The 22,903-nt window shown below is 49.3% G+C and overlaps 2 protein-coding genes across 9 annotated transcripts in view; both read right to left on the reverse strand.

Annotated features, from left to right (window-relative positions):
* LOC142245319 (DNA repair endonuclease XPF-like) overlaps nucleotides 1-724 on the reverse strand; it is a 115,093-nt gene extending 114,369 nt beyond the window's left edge. For all 8 annotated transcript variants that reach the window (XM_075317948.1, XM_075317945.1, XM_075317944.1 and 5 more), the window contains exon 1: nucleotides 384-724. The gene's annotated coding sequence lies outside the window, so the exon portion shown is untranslated. The remainder of the gene's footprint in view (nucleotides 1-383) is intronic.
* Nucleotides 725-5,560: 4,836 nt separating this feature from the next.
* LOC142246670 (DNA repair endonuclease XPF-like) overlaps nucleotides 5,561-22,903 on the reverse strand; it is a 49,654-nt gene continuing 32,311 nt past the window's right edge. Inside the window, exon 5 of the mRNA XM_075319735.1 lies at nucleotides 5,561-5,646. Within this exon, the coding sequence (XP_075175850.1) occupies nucleotides 5,561-5,646 (86 nt within the window). The remainder of the gene's footprint in view (nucleotides 5,647-22,903) is intronic.

A 22,903-nucleotide genomic window follows, 5' to 3' on the forward strand; every position in this document is an offset into this window, starting at 1 on the left:
GCCGGCCCCTCTCCCCCATGACACTCGCCGCCGGCCCCTCTCCCCCATGACACTCGCCGCCGGCCCCTCTCCCCCATGACACTCGCCGCCGGCCCCTCTCCCCCATGACACTCGCCGCCGGTCCCTCTCCCCCATGACACTCGCCGCCGGCCCCTCTCCCCCATGACACTCGCCGCCGGCCCCTCTCCCCCATGACACTCGCCGCCGGCCCCTCTCCCCCATGACACTCGCTGCCGGCCCCTCTCCCCCATGACACTCGCTGCCGGCCCCTCTCCCCCATGACACTCGCTGCCGGCCCCTCTCCCCCATGACACTCGCTGCCGGCCCCTCTCCCCCATGACACTCGCTGCCGGTCCCGCCCCCGCTCTGCTTGCTCCTGTTACCTCCTCTGCAGGACCGGTATTCAGCACCAGGTTTCCCGGGTCACAATACAGCTTCAGGAAGTTCTGCAGGATCCTGTCAATGCCGAGTCCACGGGCGGCGATCACCAGCCCGTCCTCATGGAACAGGTCCAGGAAGATCTGGTTCTCGTACTCCAGGAGGGGAGCCATGAGGACTCCTGCAGTGTGCGCTATAGAGGTGCTCAGGGGCTGCGCACTGTGACCGTCCAGCAGGCTGTGCAGCCTGTAGCACCATGTGTCAGCCGCTGGAGGGCAGCACTCGCTGTGGACCCTCCCCACACTCCTGTGTATGCTGCTGGGAGCCTCTAGAGTGGAGTAGTTGATTTTTCGAGGGAAAGACGTCACCGGAAGGGGCGGGGCCTCCTCAGTGCAGCGCAGACTGCAGAGCTGTGGGCGGGAAGCAGCGGTGCTCGGGCTGTGCAGAGCGGACGGAGCCTGACCCTGAGGTGGAGAAACAGTCCTCATTAGTGATAACGCGGAGGTGTCAGACTGGATTTTGGGGGCACAGAGCAGTGTCTCCTGTCAGTGCGGGGGGCTGCAGCTCGTGTATATGTCACAGGGCATGTACTGAGGCTGCAGCACCGTGCTGTGGAGGCTTCAATAAGGAAGGGGGCTTATGGGGGGGTTACACGGAGCAGGGGGTGATGCTGTGGAGGCTTTCATAAGGAATGTGGGGGTTACACTAGGCAGGAGGCGACGCTGCATGTTTGGGGGGGCTTGCACTTGCAGGAAGCAATGTGGAACGTTTTAGGGGGACTTGCACTTGCCAGGGAGCGACTCCGCACGTTTGGGGGCTCACACTGGGCAGCGGGGCGTTGGTGCGTGTTGTGAGGGCTCGCAGGGGGCGACGCTGCACTTGTGTGGGGGGCTCGCACTGGGCAGGGGGCGACGCACTCGCAGGGGGCGACGCTGCACTTGTGTGGGGGGGCTCGCACTGGGCAGGGGGCGACGCTGCACATGTGGGGGGGCTCACGGGGCAACGCTGCACTTGTGGGGGGGGCTCGCAGGGGGCGACGCTGCACTTGTGGGGGGCTCGCAAGGGGCGACGCTGCACTTGTGGGGGGCTCGCAAGGGGCGACGCTGCACTTGTGGGGGGCTCGCAAGGGGCGACGCTGCACTTGTGGGGGGCTCGCAAGGGGCGACGCTGCACTTGTGGGGGGCTCGCAAGGGGCGACGCTGCACTTGTGGGGGGCTCGCAAGGGGCGACGCTGCACTTGTGGGGGGCTCGCAAGGGGCGACGCTGCACTTGTGGGGGGCTCGCAAGGGGCGACGCTGCACTTGTGGGGGGCTCGCAAGGGGCGACGCTGCACTTGTGGGGGGCTCGCAAGGGGCGACGCTGCACTTGTGGGGGGCTCGCAAGGGGCGACGCTGCACTTGTGGGGGGCTCGCAAGGGGCGACGCTGCACTTGTGGGGGGCTCGCAAGGGGCGACGCTGCACTTGTGGGAGGCTCGCAAGGGGCGACGCTGCACTTGTGGGGGGCTCGCAAGGGGCGACGCTGCACTTGTGGGGGGCTCGCAAGGGGCGACGCTGCACTTGTGGGGGGCTCGCAAGGGGCGACGCTGCACTTGTGGGGGGCTCGCAAGGGGCGACGCTGCACTTGGGGGCTCGCACTAGGCGACGCTGCACGTGGGGGGGCTCGCACTGGGCAGCGGGCGACTCTGCACTTGGGGGGGCTCGCACTGGGCAGCGGGCGAAGCTGCACTTGGGGGGGCTCGCACTGGGCAGCAGGCGACGTTGCACTTGGGGGGGCTCGCACTGGGCAGAAGGCGACGCTGCACTTGGGGGGGCTCGCACTGGGTGACACTACACTTGGGGGGGCTCGCACTGGGCAGCGGGCGACACTGCACTTGGGGGGGGGGGGGCTCGCAGGGGGCGACGCTGTACTTGTGGGGGGCTCGCAGTGAGCAGGGGGAGACGCTGCACTTGTGGGGGGGCTCGCAGTGAGCAGGGGGAGACGCTGCACTTGTGGGGGGGCTCGCAGTGAGCAGGGGGAGACGCTGCACTTGTGGGGGGATCGCACTGGGCAGGGGGCGACGCTGCACTTGTGGGGGGATCGCACTGGGCAGGGGGCGACGCTGCACTTGTGGGGGGATCGCACTGGGCAGGGGGCGGCGCTGCACTTGTGGGGGGATCGCACTGGGCAGGGGGCGGCGCTGCACTTGTGGGGGGGATCGCACTGGGCAGGGGGCGGCGCTGCACTTGTGGGGGGATCGCACTGGGCAGGGGGCGGCACTGCACTTGTGGGGGGGCTCGCACTGGGCAGGGGGCGACGCTGCACTTGTGGGGGGATCGCATTGGGCAGGGGCGACACTGCAATTGTGGGGGGATCGCACTGGGCAGGGGCGACGCTGCACTTGGGGGGCTCGCAGGGAGAGCGGCTGCATGTTGGCTGGGGCTTGCACTAGGCAGGGGGTGACGCTGCACACTTGGGGGAGGTCTTGCAGGGCGTGCTGAGCAGGGGACCGTGTTGCATGTTGGGGGGCTCGTGCTGGGCAAGAGGCCGTGTTGCACGTTTGGGGGGGGGGGTGCCCGCAGGGAGAGAGGCTGTACGTTGGGGGGGCTCGCACTAGGTAGAGGGTGATACTTCACTTTGGGGGGTGCTTGATGGGCAGGGGGCCAGTGTTGCATGTTGAGGGGGGCTTACAGGGGGCCGTGTTGCACGTTGGCAGTGGAGACTTGCAGGGGGCTGTGTTGCATGTTGGCTTGCAGGGGGCTGTGTTTCACATTGGGGGGGGGCTCACGCTCGGCAGGGGGCCGTGTTGCACATGGTGGGGGGGACCTCGCACAGGGAACTCAGTGAGTTATTAATCTTCTCCCTTTGTTTTTCAAATACAGCTTGTGACTATCGGCACTGGGTGTTATTCCCCCCCCCCCCGTCGTCCCACCTCAGAGACCGAGAGAGCAGTGTGGTGTAATCCAAATCACCCCTCCTGTGTCCTCCAATGTATTCAACGAGAGAGGATTTTTCTGGTAAATGCAGAAATACAATTTTTAGGCTGTGCACACGTTGCGTCGTGTCCCTGTAGAAATTTCTGCAGGGATTTGGCAGCACATGTGCTCGTCAAATCGCTGCATAAACACTGCGTAATGGATTCAGTGTGTCTGCAGAATAGATGCCGATGTCATGCGCTCTGGATGCTGCCTCTCCCATAGACAGAGCGGGGGCTGCATCCAAAGCGCACGGAATAAGTGACATGTTGCTTTTTAGCACGCAGCGATTTGGAACAAAATTTTGGCATTCACATCGCTGCGTTCTCAAATGTGCACATGGATTATGCACAATCTTAATAGATTGTGCAGGGGACGCAGGTCGCATGCATTTACGCTGCAGTGCAATACGCAGCATAACTGCATGAAATTCGGCAACATGCGCATGAGCCCTAACACCTAAAACGCACGGGACCCAAATACAAAAGATTTTTTTCTTTCACTGTCGCCAATGTCCAACATGGCTTAATTCTACGTATTGATTTTTAAAGTTGATTGTTACAGTTGATATATTTGTATCCCCGACCTACTGTCTCCCCCTCCCTCATTACCCTGTAGACTGTAAGCCCCCCCCCCCCCCCCCCCCGAGGGCAGGGTCATCTCCCCTCTGTACCCATCAGTCAGTGTTATATATTTGTATCCTCGACCTACTGTCTCCCCCTTCCTCATTACCCTGTAGACTGTAAGCCCCCCCCCCGAGGGCAGGGTCCGCTCCCCTCTGTACCAGTTTGTCGGAATTGGTTTATTCACTGTAATTTATTTCTGTATTTTGTGTGTAACCCGTTCCCATGTGCAGCATGGAATCAATGGTTCTCTATAAAAATATAACTGTATAAATATTTCTCCTTTTTTTTTTTTTTTTTTTTAGAATTGATATACTTGCTTTAATAAAACTGTTTTATTAAAAAGTTTGTGCAGAATGTTCATTTCTATAATGATAAAGCTCGGAGTGACATTAGTGAGCAGTCACTGCCGGTTGGATCTGTATCGGGCTGCGTTCACACATTGCTGTAGGTAGTTTCCACAACAACTCACAGTCCTCGCATGTAGACCCACAGTAAACTGTTCAGATCTCGCTGACAGTTCATTTTCTGTCGTTGGCAGCCCCCTGATCCTCTCTTATGCCCCACATTTATTAGGCCCCAGTCGTGTTTCCCTCATTTTGTGGCAACATAACTCGTGAGGCTCACACCGCCTGATTCAGGTCATTTGGGGCAAAAATGTTTTGTTTGTTTTTTTTAATTTAAAGGGACGTAAGTTACTTTTCGCTAAGCATCTGTTTGTTGCCACCACTGTTCCATAGGACAGGCTCTGGCAGAGGTCACACTATATATTTTACACAGGGGTCACAATACGCCTTAGAAATTTTGAGAAGTATTTTTAGCCAAGGAGGGGAACATCATAATTTGCAGCAACCCAAAATGATAGTACATACAGTAGATGGGTATCCATAAGGCCCCTTTCAGATGTCCGTGTTTAAACAGGTGCAAGCCATACGTATCGATATGGTCGTCCATGTGGTACCGGTAAAAAAAAAAAGTATGATACTGAAATGAATGTTTTGGGCTGTTTTTTTTTAATGTGTAAAGCCTGAAAAATTATAGATATGGAAAGATAAATAGAACTGATAGAACACCATTTTTTATTTTTTAATTAAAGAAAAAAAAAAACCGTGGGGTCCCCCCAACTTTCATGTCCAGCACAGGAACAGCAGCAGCTGCAACCTTCAGTTGTCTGCTGTACCTTGGCTGGTTATGAAAAATAGGGGATCCCACGCTTATTTTTTAAATTTTTAGATTAAAAAAAAAAAAAAGTCACCTCCATTTTTACTAAAAACCAGCCATGGTACAGCAGACAACTAGGGGATGATATTATTAGGGTGGAAAGGGCCATGATTATTTGGCCCTTTCCAGCCTAACAATAGTAGCCCACAGATGCCCAAGAAGTGGCGCATCCATTAGATGCGCCAATTTTGGTGCTGGACCCGACTCTTCCCATTGCTCTGGTGCAATGGCAAACGGGGTAATATTTGTGGGGTTGATGCCAGCTGGCATCAAGCCTTGGTATTAGTAATGGGTGGCGTCTAGCATGCACCCCTACCACTAGTCCAGTAATTGAAAGGAGAGTAACAAAGTTCATATGAACAAGAAACCTCAGACTCAGCCCTCATTCACCAATTTATTTGATTTTTATACATAAAAAAAAAGTTCCTCCGTAATCCATAGTGAGGTCCCACGATGTTCCCCAAAAGCAAACCTGGAAAGACATAAAAAGAGAAAATCATTCAATAAATAAAGACAAGAGACACCCTTTTTCCCAATTTATTTCTCTATCAAAGCCCTAATCCTGGTCTGTCGAAATCCAATTGGGGGCGGCCACGTCAATCCCATACTGCTGTCACGTTTAATGGAGAACCGAACGTTCCTCATTGGTTGTGAGAGCACACACACACTGCTGTGTATGCTTCCGTTCGGTGATCTGCATCTCATAAGGTGAGCTCAAGTCACCGCAGGGACGCCCTCAGTAGTATGTGTGCAGGTGCGGCAGTGATGTCATGGGTTAATCAGAGTTCACAATGAACTCAGATGACATCCTGATGACACCTCTGTGATGTCCGCGGTGTTGTGGGTGTGGCGGCAGTAACGTCATGGGTTCATCAGAGTTCCCAATGAACTTTGATGAACCCGTGAAGTCACTGTCGCTACACCCGCAGTAGCGTGGGAGTTGTCAGGATATCATCAGAGTTCCTTGGATACTCACCTTTCCCCAGCGATGCTGTCCCTGGCATTGATGTCTCTGGTGCTTCTAGGTCCTCTGTGCAGTGCATATTCATTGAGTATAATGAGCGGGGATCAGAAGCAAGTGACAGCAGGGCTGGAGACAAGCGAGTATAAAAATTCATTTTATTTCAGAGACAAGTGTTTTCTCTGGTACGTGTCACACGGATCACATCAGCGTTTGATACCCGTGCTGCTGCAGAAAAAAACGGACATGTCTGCGTGCAGGGAAACGTGGGGCCACTCGGTCCATGTAAAAACATGCATGTGTGAGGAACACCATAGAATAACATGAGTACGTGTGGCATCCGTGTTAAAAATGGATGTGACACATACCTGAAACATATGGATAAAAATTCCCCGTTTTCCCAATCAGTGCGGGTCCCAGTGATCGGACACTGATCAGCAGGTTATCACCGGGCCCATGGATAGGTGATCACTTGTTTTCACTAAACAAACCCTACAATCGTTTGGCCGACAGCTCTCTCCTATCACATACAGGAGTGCTCGGCCAAATGTTCTTGTGTTCTCTCTCTCTGAGAGCAGATGTCGCCTCCTCTGGGGGTGGATTATCTTTCAAGAGAACAAAAGGATCAACAAGTGGAATTCAAACACGCCGGTTCCTTCCCTCCCTTTACATCCATTCTCGGGGTAAGTCGGGACGCCCCCATACACATCAGACTGTTGTCTGATCCGGGCGACTTTAGCCCTGTGTATGGGAGCCTTCATGTAATCTGCATAAGGGCTTATTCAAACATCTATGCACATCAGTAAAATCTCTGAACACAATGCATAGACTGGCTGAGGCCGTCCTAAAGGTTCAGTCACACTAAACAACTTACCAGCGATCCCAACAACAATAGGGATCGCTGGTAAGTTGCTAGGAGGTTGCTGGTGAGATGTCACACTGCGACGCTCCAGCGATCCCACCAGCAACCTGACCTGGCAGGGATCGCTGGAGCGTGGCTACACGAGTTGCTGGTGAGCTCACCAGTGACCAGCCCCCAGCGCCGTGTGGAAGATGCTGCGCTTGGTAACTAAGGTAAATATCGGGTAACCAACCCGATATTTACCTTGGTTACCAGCGCACGCAGCTACACGAGGAGGGAGCAGCGCACACCGCTTAGCGCTGGCTCCTTGCTATCCTAGTTACAGCACACATCGGGTTAATTACCCGATGTGTGCTGCAGCCACATGTGCAAGGAGCAGGAGCCGGCACTGACAGAGCGGCGGAGGCTGGTAACCAAGGACGGCTTCTTGGTTACCCGATGTTTACCATAGTTACCAGCCTCCGCAGAAGCCGGCTCCTGCTGCCTGCACATTTAGTTGTTGCTGTCTCGCTGTCACACACAGCGATCTGTGCTTCACAGCGGGACAGCAACAACTAAAAAATGGCCCAGGACATTCAGCAACAACCAACGACCTCACAGCAGGGGCCAGGTTGTTGCTGGATGTCACACACAGCAACATCGCTAGCAACGTCACAAAAGTTGTTCGTTAGCAGCGATGTTGCTAGCGATGTTGCTTAGTGTGACAGGGCCTTTATAGACAGTGCTGTGAGATCAGAGCTCATGAGCCTCAGTGCAGCAACTCCGATCCAGTCACCTCTGTAGTGAGACAGCTAGAATGGAGCTGCTGCAGGGAGGACGTCCTTATAGACAGTACAGTGCCTAAAAATCATGAACCTCAGTGCAGCAACTGCGATCTAGTCATCTCTGTACTGAGCAGTGGTGTAACTAGAGTTTGATGGGCCCCAGTGCAAAGTTTGGACCTGCCCCCCCCCCCCAACACAGACACACGGGGTACGGGATAATGATGTTAACACTTGACTCTTTCCCTCAGCACCCAGGTTTGCCATGATCTGAAATCCCTCTTTCTACCATCACCCAGCTTTCCTATATTCTGATATGCATCTTGTCCTCAGTACCCACCTATGCTCTGCTATACATCATTCCCCAGCATACAGGTTTCCCATGCTCTGATAGAGCCTCTTTCCATCAGCACAAAACTTTCCCATCCCAAGCTTGTGTCTTTTTCCCCCCTCATATATATAGTTCTCCAAATACTATAATGGCCCCCACATAGCCTTCCATATAGTATATTAGGTCACACGTAACCCTTCATTTTATTAGCATGCACCCCATAGTCCTCCTTGTATTATAATGCATTTCCCATAGTCCTCCATGTATAAGGTAGCTCTCATAGCCCTCCAATTATTACAATACAACTCCCATAGTCCTCCATGTATTATAATTCACCCCATAGTCCTCCATATATTATACTGCACCCCATAGTCCTCCATATATTATACTGCACCCCATAGTCCTCCATATATTATACTGCACCCCATAGTCCTCCATATATTATACTGCACCCCATATTCCTCCATATATTATACTGCACCACATAGTCCTCCATATATTATACTGCACCACATAGTCCTCCATATATTATACTGCACCACATAGTCCTCCATATATTATACTGCACCACATAGTCCTCCATATATTATAATGCAGCCCCCATAGTCCTGCATGTATTATAATGCACCCCACAGCTCACCATGTATTATAATGTAGACCCCATAATCCTCCATGTATAATAATGCAGCCCCGATAATCCTGCATATATTATGCAACCCCCAGAGTCCTATATGTATTAAAATGCACCCCATAGTCCTTCATATTGGATTATGCAGCTCCAAAGTCCTCCATGTATAATGCACCCCTATATTCCATGTAACAGGGATCCTTCATATAGTATTATGCACCCCTTATATTCCTCCATATAGTATTATGCACCCCTTATATTCCTCCATATAGTATAATACACCCCTTATATTCCTCCATATAGTATAATACACCCCTTATATTCCTCCATATAGTATAATACACCCCTTATATTCCTCCATATAGTGGTATCACCCCTTATATTCCTCCATAAAATAGTATGCACCCCTTATATTCCTCTATATGCTAGTATGCAGCCCCCATATAGTGCACCACCATATTGTGTGCCCCAATATAATATTATGCGCCAATATATAGTTATATGCAGCCCCCATATACTATTTTGCAATCCCCATATAGTAGCATGCTTCCCCATAGTCCTCTGGCCATCCTGATTAAATACACAAATATACTCACTTCTCCTCATTCCCCCACTGCCCGAGTCTCTTCAGCGTGTGTCCACTGTTCTGCCACTCTCACATTTTACACAGCGGCGCGCAGTAGTGACGTCACCGCACTCCTCTGTGCTGACACATCACAATGTCACAGACACACAGCGGGAGAATGATGAGAAAGGGAGTGTTCTGCTCCTTCTCTCATCATGCCTTTCAATTGTATTGGCATGTGTGATGCCGATATAAATGAAAGTGCGATCCTCGGGAGGGGGGCCGATTCCAGCGCTGGCATCGGGCCCCAGTGACTCACGGGCCTTATGCCACTGGTGGTATGCCACTGGTGGAAGCTACAGGGAGATCATCAAAAAATCCACTCCAATCTAGACAGCTCACTAGTGAATCATCTAGAAGGGAGTTGCTAAAATGAAGTCCTCAAAAAGCAACTACAATCCAAAGTTGTAGATTGTGACGACTCTGCTGCGCTCTGTTACGCTTCTCCCTGTGAGGCTCTGCCCAATCTTCCATAAAACACCCATTCTAGTCACCTCAGCACCGACCTGTCCAGAGTGGAGGCTACGATGAGGTCCTCAAAAAAGCCACTCCAATTTAGTCGGCTCACTAGTGAATCATCTAGAATGGAGTTTGTAAAATGAGATCCTCAAAAAATCAACTACAATCCAATATTGTAGATTGTGGCGACTCTGTTGGCTGCGCTCTGTTCACATGTTGCAGATTGGGTGCAGAAATGTTCTCCATGAAATCTGCATATTCTGACAGATAACTGCACCAAAAAACACATGTGTTTTGGTACATTTTGGTGCCAAACATTTTTCTTAATGTAGTCAATATTCACATGCTGTAGATTGCACTAAATCTGCAAAAAAAATAATGTGCGCACAACACATCAGCATTTACATTGACTTTGCTGCCATAACTGGCATAAAGATAGACATGCCGTGCTACAAACTGCACAAAATCTGCAACAAAAAACGCACTGAGCACGCAGCCTTACGCTTCTCCCCGTAAGGCTACACCCTTGCTTCAAAAATGTCACTATCGAGGCTGGGACTGGAGGGCGTAAAGTAAAACTCAAATTGGAATTTTACCCTATAGAAATACAGAAAAAATATCACAGTGTGGACGTTTGCTCCATTAAAAACTTGAGCAACTCCTGAAAAAGCATTAAAACATTAGTCATGAAATCATTAAAATTATAAAGCTGGTATATGTATGTTTATATGTGTGTGTGTGTGTCTGTATATGTGTGTGTGTGTGTGTGTATATTTGTGTGTGTTGTGTATATATGTACAGTACAGACCAAAAGTTTGGACACACCTTCTCATTCAAAGAGTTTTCTTTATCTTCATGACTCTAAAAATTGTAGATTCACATTGAAGACATCAAAACTATGAATGAAAACATGCGGAATGAAATACCGTACTTAAAAAAGTGTGAAACAACTGAAAGTATGTCTTATATTCTAGGTTCTTCAAAGAAGCCACCTTTTGCTTTCATTACTGCTTTGCACACACTTGGCATTCTCTTGCTGAGCTTCAAGAGGTAGTCACCAGAAATGGTCTTCCAACAGTCTTGAAGGAGTTCCCAGAAATGCTTAGCACTTGTTGGCCCTTTTGCTTTCACTCTGCGGTCCAGCTCACCCCAAACCATCTTGATTGGGTTCAGGTCTGGTGACTGTGGAGGCCAGGTCATCTGGCGTAGCACCCCATCACTCTCCTTCTTAGTCCAATAGCCCTTGAGCTGGGTTCACAAATAGCGACAGCGACAACGACGTCGCTGTTACGTCACCATTTTCTGTGAAGCAACAGCGACCTTGTAAGTCGCTATTTTGATCGCTGCTTAGCTGTCAAACCCAGAGACGCAGCAGCGATCATAACGACACGCGTCGCTGTGGAAACGATGCTGCGCTTGGTTACTAAGGTAAATATCGGGTAACCAACCAAAGTGCTTCTCTGGTTACCCGATATTTACCTTGGTTACAAGCGCACACCGCTTAGCGCTGGCTCCCTGCACTCATAGCCACAGTACACATCGGGTTAATAAGCAAAGCTTTGCTTATTTCCCAATGCGTACTCTGGCTGTGTGCAGGATGCAGGGAGCCGGCAGCACAGGCGGCGTGAGAGCGGCGGACGCTGTAACTAAAGTAAATATCGGGTAACCAAGGAAAGGACTTCCCTTGGTTACCCAATGTTTACCCTGGTTACAGCTTACCGCAGCTGCCAGAAGCCGGCTCCCTGCTCGCTTTAGTTTGTCGCTCTCTCGCTGTCACACACAGCGATGTGTGCTTCACAGCGGGAGAGCGACGAGCAAAAAATGAAGCAGGATATTCAGCAACAAGCGGCGACCTCACAGCAGGGGCCAGCTCGTTGCTGGATGTCACACACAGCGACGGGACGTCGCTGCTACGTCACAGAAAATGGTGACGTAGCAGCGACGTCGCCGTCGCTGTGTGTGACACCACTTTTACACAGCCTGGAGGTGTGTTTGGGGTCATTGTCCTGTTGAAAAATAAATGATGGTCCAACTAAATGCAAACCGGATGGAATAGCATGTCACTGCAAGATGCTGTGGTAGCTGTGGCGCCCCTGACCTGGTCAGGCACCACTGAGTACTGCACCCATGCTGGGGACAGTACAATACAGGTAATCCAGAAGGCTGACCGAGGTGTGACTACACAGGCGCATAGTGATCAGGTCTCACACATGTACCTTTGGTAGGACCCCTGGGGATCCCAGGAGGGGGCAAAGCCTTCACCTCCACTGGAATAGTGGAGGGGGCCAAAAGCCTCCATCTCCACTCAAGGGGTGTGGTAAGAGAGCCTGGTTGCTAGGTGGCGTAGGCAAGAACAGGAGAGGAGGAGCAGTGAGCCGGCTTAGGGCAGAAGTCCAGGGAGCTCAGAGAGGAGCAGACCCCTGGGGCTGTTGTCGTCTAACAGCGCCCGCGCAGTGGCTACCGACGGGGGAGAACGGTCACCTAGGAGTGCTTCCCGAAATCCATCTCCAGCTAAAGAGAGAGCACAGAGTGGGAAGTAAGGAGACTGCTAGGGAGTACCAGGCCCAAACGGGTAGTAGGTCCCAGTGCAGGGATAGATCCAACTTTCCTTGCCAAACCTGCTTGAGGGGGTACTTTATGCCCCCAAGAACACACTAAAAGTCCGCAGCCACGTCGCCACAGTTAGGGCCCATAGTTCACAGGAGGCAAGCAGCCGGAGTGTCCTGGCCCAGGCTACAAGCAAACGGACGAAACGAAGGGGAGTGAGGCTTCAGCAACTTCCCTGGGTGACCCCCATAGGGACTAAAAGTCGGGGTTACCCCAAACCACTAAGGGCTAAGGAAGGCGAGTCGGTAGTCACCATCATAAGTCAGCCTGAAGGATACCTGGTTCCAGCCTGGTTCATCCCAGCTACGCCCGGGTTACTCACCCTGCCATCTGAAGTGAGTAAAACCCCTGAAAGACATCCTGCTTGTGTGGAGTTATTCTGCGCCTTGTGGTTCTACACACCTACACAGGGCCCTGGGGCTTGCCTCACTCTCAGGAGGCTATTACAACTAACTGCACCCACCATCAGCCCCAGGCATCCCTTAACCTGCAGTGGCGGTCCCCACTGACCGCAATTCTGAGAGTGGCGTCACGACAATCAAAACAGAAGATTTCCCTACCAGTGACAAGATCCAGCCGAGTGGAGTCCCTGAAGGTAATGCACCGACACAGCACTAACGGGGCTTCACATAGCCATGCTGGTTTAGTATGCCGTCAATTTTTAATAAATCCCTACAGTGTCACCAGCAAAGCGCCCCCACACCATCACACCTCCTCCTCCATGCTTCACGGTGGGAACCAGGCATGTAGAGTCCATCCGTTCACTTTATCTACAAAGCCACGGTGGTTGACTCCAAAGATCTCAAATTTGGACTTATCAGACCAAAACACAGATTTCCACTCGTCTAATGTACATTCCTTGTGTTCTTTAGCCCAAACAAGTCTCTTCTGCTTGTTGCTTGTCCTTAGCAGTGGTTTCCTAGCAGCTATTTTACCATGAAGGCCTGCTGCACACAGTCTCCTCTTAATAGGTGTTCTAGAGATGAGAAGGTGTGTCCAAACTTTTGGGCTGTACTGTATATGAGGACCTCAAAAAATCAACTCCATTCTAGTGGTTTCTATAAGGAGCTGTATAGATTGGAGTTGATTTTTTGAGGGAGAGATCCTCAAAAGATCAACTCCATTCTAGTCACCTCAGTACTGAACTGTCTAGAGTGGAGTTGATATAATGAGGTCCTCAAAAAAACAACTCCATTCTAGTCACTTTACTAGTGAGCCGTCTAGAATGGAGTGGCTAAAATGAGGATCACAGAAAATCAACTCCATCCTAGACGCAACCATGACATCACGCTCTGACGTCACACCGCACAGCCACACGTCAGTTCCCACTACAAGGACCGGCTTCCTATAAACTTACATGAACATCTCTCTTATTGCTCCCGATTCAGGAGGCGTCCTGCAGGAAACCAATAAGTAGCAGCTGAGTCGTTATCCAACCCACCAGAAAATAAAAAAAATTCTAAAGGTCCAGGCTACCATCCAATATACCGGCAGGCTGTCCGCCGATCTTTATTTATAACTGCACAAAGTTCTCAACATGGCGGCTGGGGCCCGCACTCTGCCCGGCTGCTCCCAAACCTCTTGACATGCGCTGCGCACAAAAAAAAGACGTCCGCGATAACCCACCGCGCTCTTAGCTATTGGCGACCTCTGGCAGCACCAGGACGGTACTGAACCCATGCTGATAGGGAGGGGAGGGGTACTGGAAGGAGGAGATATCCGGCAGAGCAGGGACAGCGAGCGACATTCAGAACTTCTAGGAGCCACAAATTTATCACAGTGCCTTGAAATGATAAAGTGAGAGTGCTTAACCCTTTGCATATTCATACCTGCAGTGGCGTAACTAGAGTTTGATGGCCCTGGTGCAAAGTTCGAACCTGGACCCCCCCGTCTCCATGTACACCGACACTCGGGGTACAGGATAATGACGCTGACACTTGGCTCTTACCCTTAGCACCCAGGTTTCCCATGCTCTGAAATCTCTCAATCAGCACCCAGCTTTCCTATGTTCTGATATCCAACTTGTCCTTGGCACCCAGCTTCCCCATGCTCTACTATACATCTTTCCCTCAGCAGCACCCAGCTTTTCCCATATCAGAGCATGGGAAAGCTGGGTGCTGAGGGAAAGAGCCTTTTTCCCTCAGCACAAAACATTCCCATGCCATGCTTGTATCTTTGTCCCTCCTTGTATATAGTTCTCCAAATACTATAATGACCCCCACATAGCCTTCCATATAGTATAGTGGGTCCTACATAACCTTTCATATATTAGAATGCACCTCCATAGTCCTCCATTTATTATAATGCATTTCCCTTAGTTCTCCATGTATTAGAATTCACCCCATAGTTCTCCATATATTATACTGCACCACATAGTTCGCCATGTTTTATAATGCACCATGTATAAGATAGCCTCCATAGTCCTCCATATAATATAATGTAGCCCCCATAGTCCTACATGTATTATAATGCAGCCCCATAAACCTTCATATTGTATTATGCAGCCCCCTACTCCTCAATGTATAATGCAGCCCCCCAGGCCTCCATGTATAATGCAGCCCCCCCAGGCCTCCAATGTATAATGCAGCCCCTTAGACCTCCATGTATAATGCAGCCCCCCCAGACCTCCATGTATAATGCAGCCCCCCAGGCCTCCATGTATAATGCCGCACCCCCAGGCCTTCATGTATAATGCAGCCAGCCCACCAGGCCTTCATGTATAATCCAGTACCTCGAGGCCTCTATGTATAATTCAGCACCTCAGGTCTATAGCCACCGTGTACTCTTTGATTTATATATAAAAAAACACAACAAGTACTCACCTCTTTCCTCGTTCCACTGCTGCTCCGGTCAGCGTACTCCTGTCCTGCACTCTGCATGCCTCAGCACAGCAGTCGCACAGGAGTGACGTCACCGCCCAGGCACAGGGGGAGAATGATGGAGCGGCATGGGCCGCTCAATGCTTTATCATTGCTGTGTATGATGACAGGGGAGGAGGGCCCGGTGCTGCCGCTGGTGCCGGTGTCAGCGGCGGTGGCACCAGGTCATATAGCGGCCGCGTGGTATGTGACAGAACAGCACAGCTCCTCTCTCACAGGAAGGAGCTGGCTGCTTGATCTGCAGGGCGACCACGGGCCCCTAACCTACCGGGCCCGGTCGCAATGGTGACCTCTGCGACCACGGTAATTATGCCCCTGGATATACTATATTTCCCATTAGCGCCCTTTTGTCTGTAGGGTCCTCACCTCCTAACTCAGGTGGTTTGGACTCCAGCCTTTAGTAGCGTGGTAGTACTTCTTTGGTTGTTTATTTCCATTATCTGACAGATCTGGACATGGAATCTGTCCTCTACCAGCGGCTACTTCCATTTACTTTTTTGCAATATAGAAAAAGTATAATTACTTTTCACAGCGCTTGTGGCATTTATTTATTTTATTTATTTATTTATTTAGTGCTGGAAAATAACTGGTAGCCACACACAATATTGACACTTTGGGCACAATTTGGCCATTTTCACATAGGGGTGTACTCACTTTTGTTGCCAGTGGTTTAGACATTATTGGCTGTGTGTTGGCTTATTTAGAGTGCACATTAAATGTACACTGTTATACAAGATGTACACAGATTACTTTACATTATATCAAAGTGTCCTATCTTCAGTGTTATCCCATGAAAAGATATAATACAATATTTGCATAAATGAGAGGGGTGTACTCACTTTTGTCAAATAAAGTATTATAGCCAGGGGGGACTGACTGCAGGAGAAAAGCCAAAGGGACCTCAGTGCTCTGCCCCTGATTGGCCCCAATGGTCTGATTGCTATGGCATCTCGCTATATGTAACAATGTTCTGTGATGGAAATACGGCAGAAAGTTGATAGGAACACGGAGAAAAAATACTGAGATTTGTTCTGAACATAAAAGCACAATTTTCGGCCCATTACAGACACTTCCAGGCCTTCTTTATACACATACAATTCACAACACAAGTAACTTTACCCCAGATATCTCTACAGCTCTTCTAAGTAAATGTACATAATATATGAAGAGATACAGGAGCGTCTGCCCACACATTATCTGAGCAGCTCCATGTAATATACAGTGTTATATGAAATTTATGGTAAAATGTACTATAGCGCAATGACTGCGTCCTGTCCCTTTAAATCTGCACAAGCCTCTGTCACTATGGTAACTGCACTGCTAAGCAGCCAATAGAACTGCTCAGTTTGAATAAAAAAAAAAAAAGTTGTTTATCCTTAGTTTGTTACACCTCATCAGAGAGTGAAGACAGACACCAGCGATCAGCGAGAGATTTAAGGTATGAGACGTCATATAAGAGACCGGGCGGCGATACATCCATCACCTGTACTCACACCAGATACCGGGCGGCGATACATCCATCACCCTCACTCACACCAGATACTGGGCGGCGATACATCCATCACCTGCACTCACACCAGATACCGGGCGGCGATACATCCATCACTCGCATTCACACTAGAGACCGGGCGGCGATACATCCATCACCCTCACTCACACCAGATACCAGGCGGCGATACATCCATCACCCTCACTCACACTAGATACCGGGCGGCGATACATCCATCACCCTCACTCACACCAGATACCGGGCGGCGATACATCCATCACCCTCACTCACACCAGATACCGGGCGGCGATACATCCATCACTCGCATTCACACTAGACACCGGGCGGCGATACATCCATCACCCTCACTCACACCAGATACTGGGCGGCGATACATCCATCACCCGCACTCACACCAGATACCGGGCGGCGATACATCCATCACCCGCACTCACACCAGATACCGGGCGGCGATACATCCATCACCCGCACTCACACCAGATACCGGGCGGCGATACATCCATCACCCGCACTCACACCAGATACCGGGCGGCGATACATCCATCACCCACACTCACAACAGATACCGGGCGGCGATACATCCATCACCCGCACTCACACCAGGGGGTATCGGCCATCACTTGTCCCATCAGACAGCCCCTTTAGTGAAATTGATCACATATGTAACAGGAAATATCTTTCCATCTCCCAATCTCGCCCGTCCACAACAGCCCCTGAATATAGAGACATTGTTCTTCAGTGTTTTCAGGGACTGTCACCCAAGTCATAGAAATAAGGATCAAGTCCCTACAACCTCTGCTCCTCTTTTATAGGATTTTGATACATTTCAACAAAACAAAGATGTCAGCAGATGCCATTGATTGGACTGGATCTTCTGCCAGCGTTGGACCAGGTAGTATCATCAGTCTGTGAGGGCCAACTGTTTCCTAGATTCAGGATTTCCACTTTAAAGGGGTTATCCAGGAATATTTCATTGTTAGACTTTGGGCCTTTGAATTTGTCATCAGAAATCACCTATTATTTAAATCAGGTTTTTGTGTTCAATGTATTTTTTAATAATATTTGTCATTGTTTGTTTTTTTTTATCCATATCACAATCTTTAATGGAAACAGCACTTAAAAATCTTGCAGTTCTCACGCTGGCCAGTGGGGATTTTTTTTTTTTTTTTTTAAGAGGGGGGCTTTAGTCTCTAATCTGATCCTAATATCTGGTTGTTTCCTTTAGTTTACCTTACACCTGAGGAAAAACTAAGAAGATTGTCCATTTGTATGATGCTGCTACCGTCACCGATCTTCAAGAAGGAGGTCAGTGAGAAAACTAAGGGCAACATTGGTGCTTCTTTTATTATAAGGTGGTTGTGTATTCGGATGTTCCTATTAATCCTTGTAACTTAATTTCTTGCCATCCCAGCGCCTGATGCCAACCAGCCCCGAGGCCCAGAAAATATATAGAGTTCGGCGAGAAAAACAGCCTGAGCCACCAAGGACGATCGATGTCAGAGGAAAAAGGAAGAGGCAAGAAGAATATGAAAAAAAAAAAGTTTGGAGAGAATTATGCGCCTACCTGGATGAAGAAGAAGAAGAAGACATACCAAAAAAGTCGGTTAAGAAGATAAAACTGGACATCCACATCCCTGCAAGGAGGAGACAAGAAAGAAGGATCCAGGAGGACAACAACCGCCAATACATCAACTGGTTCTTGAGAGGAAGAAGAAATATCATATGGACCATCCTGCTGGGGCCTCAAAGATGGCGGTGGTAAGTATAATAATAAGAACAATAATATGAGCGATAATAAGAATGTAGTAAAAATATGATGAAAATAACAGTAGTAATAGGTAGAACAGCAATTTGATCCAGGGTTCTAGGACTGAGCGCCTTTTCTCGGGGTCAAGAAGGAATTTTTCCCCTGTGACACAAATTGGCTGAATGTGTCCTGGGGTTTTTTTGCCTTCTTCTGGATCAACATTGTAGGCATAGTGTAGTATTAATAGTTATAGAAAAGTTAGAATAATACTGTAATAAGATAGCAGGATAATAATAGTAATAAAATAGTTATATCTATAAAAATAAAACACTAACTTACAAAAAAATAAAAGTTAAAATAATACTGTAATTAAAGAGTAGGATAATAATAGTAATAAAATAGTTATATCTATAAAAATAAAACACTAACTTAGAAAAAAATATAAAAGTTAAAATAATACTGTAATAGGAGAGCAGGAAAATAATAGTAAAAAAATAGTTGTATCTATAAAAATAAAACACTAACTTAGAAAAAAATATAAAAGTTGGAATAATACTGTAATAAGAGAGCAGGATAAGAATAGTATAACACCTAAAATCTATAAACACTATAGTACTAGTTTAATTAGCACTACAATAATAATTACTTAGCTAGAAATAACATCATTAGCTTTGATCCAGGGTTCTAGGACTGATCGCCTTTTCTCGGGGTCGAGAAGGAATTTTTTCCCCATGACACAAATTGGCTGAACGTGTCCTAGGGTTTTTGCCTTCTTCTGGATTAAAAACCATTAGGCATAATTTATTAGGATTTTTTACTACAACAATTTGAACAAAGGTAAGAAAAATGATAAAAAAATAAAGAAAATAATAATAACAGATGGACATTTAAAAAAGTAGTAGTGCAGTAATAGTAAAAATGGTAGTTATAATATCAGATGTGATTTAGTCCCAGTTAGTCAGTAAATTAGTGATAAGTTAGTGTAGGGACCCATCTGAAGAGGTCGCCTTGACGTTGGCAGATGGGCTCACACAATTTGATTACATTGTGTGCTAAGAACCTCACATGCATCTTTAGAGAAAATATACTGTATTTTTCGGACTACAAGACGCACTATTTTTCCCCAAACGTTTTGGGTAAAGTGGGGGGGGTGTCTTATAGTCCGATGTCTGCGGTGCGGTGGTGGTGGAGCGGGTCATCAGAGGAAGGAGCAGGCTGTAGCAGCGCTACCCTGACCACGAGGGCCCGCTCATTTGATATGCATGCCCATCATCCCACCCATCATCTCTCAGCCCTGAAGCCGGCGCTGACAGGTGGGCAGGAAGATGGGCAGGGGATGCGCGCATACTAGAGAGCCGGCCCGCGTGATCACCCCTGGCAACTACAGCCTGGAGTGATCATGTGCGGCTGTATTCACTGCTCCTCGTGCATCATTATAAGCATGGGGGGCAGTAAATAAGTACGGTATACTCACCGTTCCCCTGTAGCATCGCGGTGTCCTCCTGTCTGTGTGCCAGCTGATCTGTGTAGAGAGCAGTGAGCACAGCGATGACGTCATCTCTGTACACACGGCTCCACACAGGTCAGCTGGCACACAGACAGGAAGCGAGCGATGCTGTGTGGAGTGAGGAGAGGTGAGTATGCTGCGGGAGTCCTCCAGGTGTTACCGCAAATCCGGCCGCGGCTGAAGTGACAGTGAGATCTGCGGTGACTTTAGTCAGGTGATGTGTGGTGACAGCTGGAGTCAATGCTGATCCCGGCGGCTCACTTCACTTGCGGCCTGACCCTCACATAGAGCGGTCGTATTCTATGGCTGCTCTCTGTGATTGTCAGATGTAGCAGAGCTGGATGCGTTGTGGGACATTGTGTGGATTACATCGGACCTGTGTGTTCTAGGGGTTAATAAAGTGGTGAAAGAGGTTGTTTTTTTGTCTTTTATTTCAAATAAAGGATTTTTATGTGTTTGTGTTTATTTACTTTCACTTGCAGCTTAGTGGTGAGAGGGTGTCTCATAGACGCCTACCATCACTAAGCTAGGACTTAGTGGCAGCTATGGGCTGCTGCCATTAACTCCTTATTACCCCGATTGCCACCGCATCAGGGCAATCGGGATGAGCTGGGGACTGTCGCATCTAATGGATGCAGCAATTCTGGGCGGCTGCTGGCTGATATTTTTAGGCTTGGGGGGCTCCCAATAACGTGAGTCTCCCCAGCCTGAGAATACTAGCTGCAAGCTGTGAGACTTTATCTTGGCTAGTTCTCAAAATTAGGGGAACCGCACGCCGTTTTTTTTTGTTTTTTTTAAATTACCCCCATACAGTGTCAGCAGCAGATCCTTGTCCCATAACAGTGTATCATGACCACATTTTTTTGCTTAAAAATTTTATTTTCCTATTTTCCTCCTCCAAAACCAGGGTGCGTCTTATGGTCCGGTGCGTCTTGTAGTCTGAAAAATACGGTAGTATCTATGTAGAGCTCCTGGCAGCTTAACCCCTCATATGCTTAATTCCGCATCTAGGTGGTTAGCCAGGAGAAGGCTATCTTTATACTCAATGGCTTCCCAGCGATGAGATTTTAGGTGCTGGGGGATTGCTAAGGCCCCTCATGTCTACCAACTTACTCCTCCTATTTGACCCCGACAGTGACCTAATCAGATACCTGTCAGAATTCTGCCCACTGCTCTGCCGCTGTTAGTTGTACTGCTGCTGCCCACCAGCTCTGACACTGCTGCTACATACAATGCATGGAGCCCAGCAGCTTACAGTGTGAGTCGGCCTACATCATGCACAGCGGCTGGCACAAGTAGTTTATCACCAATCTCAGAAATGACAGATCAGGGAATTAATTTAAAGACCTTGAGCTGGTAAACTAACTTGATAAATAAAGATTATTACATCAGTTGCCTCCTCTGTTTTGGTGATAATTGTCCTCTGTCATATCTACTCTAATAAAATACTAAGTGAAAACTGGATAGTACTGTTTTTGGGGGTCTGGGGGCGCTGTTGTTTATTCATTTGTTTTAGCGTCTAATACAAATTAACCTCTGTATCTCCGTCATTTCCGGGTTCAGTGGAGCACCAATCAGCTCAGGGACCTGACATGCGGCGGAGTGCGCAGGCTCCAAAGGTCATGGCAGCGTGATGAGTTTACATAATCACGCTGCCAGCATCTCTGCAGAGCACCACAGAGCGCCACTGAGGAGGAGAGGTCGCTGAAGCTAGGCGCAGGTAAGCACTCCTTGAGATGAAGATACTGGGAGCTGTGGTTTGGAAACTGTATGGAAAAGGGGCAGCTTAGGTGGGGTTTGTATAGAAAAGGGGGCTGCATGTGATGGGATCTGCATGGAAGAGGGGGCAGTGGGGAGGGATCTGTATGGCAAAGGGGGCAGCCTGCAAGTGGGATCTGCATGGAAAAGGGGACAGACTGTGCAGTTGAATCTGTATAAAAAAGTCGGCAGCTTGTGGGATGGGATCTGTATGAATAAGGGTGCAGCCTGCGAGGTAGAATTTGTATGGAAAAAAGGGCAGCTTTCAGGTAAATCTGTATGGAAAAGAGGGCTGCATGGTGTGGGATCTGCATGGAAAAGGGGGCAGCCTGTGGGATGGGATGAATATGTAAAGGCGGCAGCATTGGGTGGGATGAATATGGAAAAAGGGGCAGCCTGCAGGGTGGGATCTGTATCGCAAAGCGGGCAGTCTGCGAGGTAGGATCTATATGGCAAAGGGGGCAATCTGTAGGATGGGATTTGTATAGAAATGGGGGCTGACTGCGGGATGGGATCTGTATGAATAAGGAGGCAGCCTGCGAGGTTGGATTTGTATGGAAAAAGGGGAAGCCTGGGAGTAAAGCTGTATGGAAAAGGTGGCTGCATGAGGAGGGATGTACATGGAAAAGGGGGCAGCCTGTGGGCTGCGATGAGTATGGAAAGGGGCAGCATTGGGTGGGATGATTATCGAAAAGGGGGCAGCCTGCTGGGTGGGATCTGTATGACAAAGGGGGCAGCCTGCAGGATGAAATCTGTATGGTCAAGGGGGCAGCCTGTGGGGTTTGATCTGTATAGAAAAGTGGGCAGCCTATGTGATTGGGTCTGCAAAAAAAAGGGGCAGTCTGTGCCGTAGGATCTGTATGAATAAGGGGGCAGCCTTTGGGGGTGGGATCTGTATGACTAAGGGGGCAGCATGCAAGGTGGGATCTGTATAGAAAAATGGGCAACCTTGGGGAAAATCTGTATGGAAAAAGGGTCTGCATGGGGTGGGATCTACATGAAAAAGGGGTAGCCTGTGGGGTGGGATGAGAATGGAAAAAGGCACAGCCTACGATGAGAGATCTGTACGGCAAAGGGGGTAGTCTGCGGGAAGG

Source organism: Anomaloglossus baeobatrachus, chromosome 7, assembly GCF_048569485.1.
Source record: "Anomaloglossus baeobatrachus isolate aAnoBae1 chromosome 7, aAnoBae1.hap1, whole genome shotgun sequence".
NCBI classification, from domain to species: domain Eukaryota; kingdom Metazoa; phylum Chordata; class Amphibia; order Anura; family Aromobatidae; genus Anomaloglossus; species Anomaloglossus baeobatrachus.